The 5210-nt window shown below is 51.1% G+C and overlaps 1 protein-coding gene across 1 annotated transcript; it reads right to left on the bottom strand.

Annotated features, from left to right (window-relative positions):
- Positions 1-270: 270 nt before the first annotated feature.
- On the bottom strand, positions 271-2864 carry LOC142566393 (G-protein coupled receptor 83-like). The gene is made up of 2 exons (XM_075677366.1): positions 2816-2864; positions 271-1643 (listed from the first exon to the last, which is right to left on the bottom strand). Exon 2 carries the CDS (start codon positions 1537-1539, stop codon positions 376-378), a length of 1164 nt encoding a protein of 387 aa, XP_075533481.1. The 5' UTR covers positions 1540-1643; positions 2816-2864; the 3' UTR covers positions 271-375.
- Between the last annotated feature and the right edge of the window lie 2346 nt (positions 2865-5210).

Raw genomic sequence — 5210 nt, 5'->3', positions numbered from 1 at the left:
ACGTGTGCACCATGGTTTGGTCATCTTCAGCATCCTTGCTCGCCGGTTCACTCAAAGCTGACATTACCATGACAAAGTTGTTGGATCGACTTCTCACTACCCGTGCCTCTGTACATTCATTTGCTTCTGAAAAGATTATTTCCAATCGCAAACAAAGAAGAATACTCAAAATATCGCTTCCAAACATGTATATGTTTAATATACTTTTCTCCGGCACAATAAGAACACTTTTCAATCACGTAAGAATCGCTGCCGGTTTGCTGCGTCTGCTCAGATACGACCTGATTTCGCTGACTGCTCGCTATATACCGTATTTTGACAACAATACTGCCTCCCCAACACATCATTCGAGACGGGGCCCGCTAGTACGCTCGGTCAAACCGAAGTGGTCTTGTTGGTGGAGCCCACGGATGTGCTTCGCAGGGTCGAGCTGCGCTTGGCCGATTGACCTCGGCTGGCCAGGGAGGCTGGCTTCATGAGCGACTGGTGTAGCCGCCTGCGGTGCGTGCAGTGCAGCAGGCAAGTGAAGCAGGCCAGCGCACCCTGGCGGAACTTGTTGTTAAGCCAGCAGTAGATGAACGGATTGCAGCAGACGCTGCTCATGGCCAGCCAGTGGAAGAAGATGAAGAGGCTCGAGTTATGCCGGTCGGGCCCGTCATCGGCACGGAAGTGGGCCACGAGGTGATACACGTTCAGCGGCAGCCAGCAGACGGCGAAGCACAAGACTACCAGCACGAGCATCTTAAGCGACTTGCGCTTGGAGCGCGTGTGCCAGGCCTGCTGCTCGCGCGTGGTCGCGCCGAGCGCTTTGCGCGACCACAGCGCGTAGCTCACGCGGCTGTACATGAGGGCGGTGAGCGTGAGTGGCAACACGTACTGCGTGAGGAAGGTAGCCAGCGTAAGCCACTTGCGGAACTCTGCTGGCGGTGGCGGATACTGCACCTGGCAGCGCACCAGCGGCCGGTAAGTGAACAGTGACACGACCCGGTTGAAAACGGCGTGCGGCAACGACAGGGCGCCAGCCAGCGTCCAGATGCACGCGATGGCCCGGTGGCTCGGGCAAAGGCGCCTCAGGCGCAGCGGGTAAACGATGACGCTGTAGCGGTCGCACGCAATCCACGCCATACTAAGCGTCGATACGTACACGAACGTCACTTGCAGAAATGGCGCGAGGTAGCATAGCGCCTCGCCGAATGGCCAGTTGTCGAGCAGGAACCGTGACGCGCTCAGCGGGATTGTCAGCGTGGTCATGAGCAGATCTGACACGGCGAGGTTGGCGATGAGTACATTTGTTTTGGTGCGCATCTTGCGCGAGTAGAACACCACGTGGCACACGAGCGCGTTGCCAAACACGGACACGAGGACGACGAGGCCGTAGAGCAGGATGACGAGCAGGTCACGCGGCTGCCGCAACAGCGGTCGCGCCTCGAGAGACAGGTTGCGCAGCAGCGAGCACAGCGCGCTCAGGTTGGCCTTCTGCTCCGCGTCATCGCACAGATCCTCGGGCGATGACCACGTGCCGTTGGCGAAGCCGTCCATGCCGCTGGCTCCAGGTCACTCCTCAGCAGGCAACTCCAACTCGGTATTGCAGTCGTATCAGGACGATACGCCTGCAGAGGTGCACGAGCGATGTGTGGAACGCGCTACAAAAAAAGAAAAGAAAAAACGCTACGTTCATGTGTCTGCGTACGCAAAACGTACGCTCACCTTGACCTTCCTTTACAAGCAGCCCGCACGCTAGAGTGGTTTATGAGAATTGTCGTTGGCCAACCTTGGTAGCTAGCTTGCCATTGGAATAGACAACCGGCCAAAGACGAACAGTATTTGCGAACAGAAATTCTACCCCCGATCCCTGTTCAAGCCAATGCTTCGCAGAGGCCCTTCTTACAGCTGGAAATGCTTTACAGCTGGAAATGTTCTCTGAAAGCTATTGTCTCTTGAACAATGCTGGGATGAAAGACAAGAGGACGCACACCGCAATTAGCTGCTTGCGTCCTGTGTTTAGCCTTCGCCTGAGCTAGCGTCGTTCATTTCTCAAGGTGCCATACTCGCAAGTCCAAATCTTACACCGTCAAAGGCCGAATTCACGATTCTTTTCGTTCAGCAAGTGTTCTTTGCCGTTGGCCGGTAGCCTTCGCTTATAATATGTCTCTCTTAGAAAATGTTCTCTTTTGAACAATTCTATCGTAATAGCTTTTTGGGAATACGGGCCAAAAATATTTGACGGAGGTAATAATAATGCTCGTGCACGCGCCTGTAACTTTGACTTCCAGCTCCACCGAAACGCCACATACATCTTCGCTTATCTCCGTTGTAAGGTTGCCGGCGCGCCTGTTGTTTCGAACCAATAATAATAATAATAATAATAATAATAATAATAATAATAATAATAATAATAATAATAATAATAATAATAATCTTTTATGTCCACTGCAGGACGAAGGCCGCTCCCTGTGATCTCCAATTACTCCTGTCCTGTGCCAACCGATTCCAGCTAGCGCCTGCGAATTTCGTAATTTCATCACCCCACCTTGTCTTCTGCCGTCATCTGCCTCATGCATATACAGCTCTCAACGTCTTTTCCTACATTTGCTGCCTTAATCCTGTCTATATAGAGACGATAAAATGGGAGCAGCTGGTGTTTACGCCCTTTCGATGGTTCTGAGGAGCTGCATTCAGCGTGCTCCAGCACGGTCACGGTGTTGGACTGAGGAACCCTCAGTGTAACCTTCTCTGCAGATAATTCATAAAGAATACACACACTGTCGTCGTGAAGCCACAGTCTAACATGAGAAACTTGAGCTCTGAAAGTTACCGGTTAGAAGCCAGCTCTGGTTACCATTTTCCAAGCCGCCGTCTGCAACAACGCAGCGCTACAGAGTCACCGTAGCCCGCCAATTAGGCGCCTGCAACGAGAAGTTCAAAGATTAGCACAGAAAGGAAAAAGAACAAAAAAGTGACCATAGATATAGATATCTGATATCAAGGCTTATCGTGAGCTGAAAGCTCTTGATTTAGGGGTCGGTATAACAATATTCCTCGCCTGATTTTATTCTATATTCACGTTAGAAACTCATCACTGACCGATTCTAATGATAACGGACATGCAGGGCACCACTCAAGACACTAACGAAACGTGCAAAGGAATGCAACTAGAATAGAGTCGCTACATCATTTCCGGCATACTTTTTTACTAACGACCATCCATTGTAAAGATACAAGCCGGGTTTGTGCTACAAGCTGGTGAATCTAGGGTTGTGTAGCGCACACTGCAAAACAAGAACATTAATAACCGCAACCAATGCTATAAATATAAAACAAGTGAGAAATTCAGGAAGGTCACTGCCGACGTTTTAATGGCTGACATCTGAGACGGCGGACAGCCGTCTTGACCTACTTGTGCCGGCTGATGAGGCTGCTGCATTGATGCTTCTGCTCCATCAATGCTTCTGCTGACGATAGCCGTATTATTAGCCGTATAAACCTGTAAACATAGACATACTGACTAAATTAACAAGCATGGTGTCACGCGTGCACGAGCAAACATCAACACATGTCGCTCGATGACCGCTGAAACTCGCTGTCAAAACGCTGCAGTGAGGAAACGTGACAGCAGCAGCGAGCCAATTGACTTTCGTACGTCAACGCATCGCATCAACGCGAACTCGCGAAAACACAGTGGAGCGCTGACTCTATACCCGTCGCAGATCGTTTTCAATATACAACGGCCCGGCCGGGCGCCCGGGCTGCCCGGAATAGAACGCCGTGATCGCCGGCTTCCTCTCGCACGCTTTCACTCGCTCATACAGCAAACGGCGCGCGGCGACGATTTTATCGCCCTTGGACTTTACGGAACCTCACGGCGACGCCGACGCCAGAAATGCGTCTGGAGTGACCATATAATTGCTATCGCAATCATAATTCGGCCCACGCACACGAATTGTCAAGTCTGTCCAATTTTAGTCGAGAAAGACGAAGTAGAAAAGACACGGTGCTCGGCGGTGCTCGGCGTTCGATCTCCGCCCCGGTGTGCGCAAGCTGGAACTTACTTGGTGGTTTGGCTGAGTTTTGGGTGGATTTGACCTTGTTATCTTACTTATCTTATTTTTGTAGGACTCATCCGTGATTGAAACAACGCTGATGTCTAAAAACTCTCCTGGGCAAGGGCCTAGCCCTTGGTCAGCCTCCCTTTCCCCTGATGATTTGCCTTTGCAATCTTTCTTCCGCAGCGGTGTTAGCAGCATCCCTGTCGCGCTGATGCCCTCGAACGGTGGATTCATCCGGCTGAACAACCCACAAGCTGTTCAGGCCGAGCTCCAGGCCATGACGCGTCATTTCCAGATGATAAGCGATGTCCGACAATTTGGAAGAGGTGGGATAGTCTGTAGGTCATCAGATCCGACCTGTGTCGCAGACCTCCTAAAGTGTAAGACTTTCGCATCTGTCCCGGTGAGTGCGTTTATTCCTCCTCATCTAGCATGCACTAAAGGCATTGTCCGGGGCGTAGACTCTCGATTGAGCCCAACTGAGACTCTGGAGAAACTGTCTGATGCTGGCGTCATAGCTGTATACCGGTGTAACCGACTGGTAAATGGAGAAAAAGTGGCCACAGAATCAGTTATCGCTATGTTTGCTGGCCTGTGCTGCCCTTCTGAACTGAAAGTGTGGCCGCTTATTTTTAGAGTGGAACCTCTCGCTTCCCGTCCACTTCAGTGTCGGAACTGTTGGCGTTTTGGCCATAGTGCAGGAGGCTGCAAATCAAATGGACGCTGTCGCGCCTGTGGGGCCGATCATTCTCCCAATGAGTGCACAGCTGAAGCCGAAACTTGCTGCTTATGTGGAGGAAACCATGCGGCTGACTATGCAAACTGCTCGGCTAAAGCTAACGAAATACAGGTACTCGAGGTAATTGACAGGCGACGATGTTCGCGGCGAGAAGCTATTGCAGTCGTCAAGGAAAGAGCCTTTGGATACGCTGGCGTCACTGCGAGGCAATCTATTTTACAGGAAGACAACTTATCGAAGCTCATTGAATCAGCCGTAGAAAAAGCAATGACAAAGGCTATGCAGCATATTGTCACAAGTGTTACCGACTGTCTTTCCCAAGTGTTTACTGCGCAGATGACACAGCTATTGCAAACAGCTGCAACTCCAATCACAAAATCAATTGCTTGTGCTGCAGAACAGGTAGCCAGTTCAGTCCTGGTGCC

The sequence above is a fragment of the Dermacentor variabilis genome, unplaced genomic scaffold (genome assembly GCF_050947875.1).
Source record: "Dermacentor variabilis isolate Ectoservices unplaced genomic scaffold, ASM5094787v1 scaffold_12, whole genome shotgun sequence".
Classification (NCBI taxonomy): domain Eukaryota; kingdom Metazoa; phylum Arthropoda; class Arachnida; order Ixodida; family Ixodidae; genus Dermacentor; species Dermacentor variabilis.
This window is presented reverse-complemented; position numbering and strand designations above follow the sequence as displayed.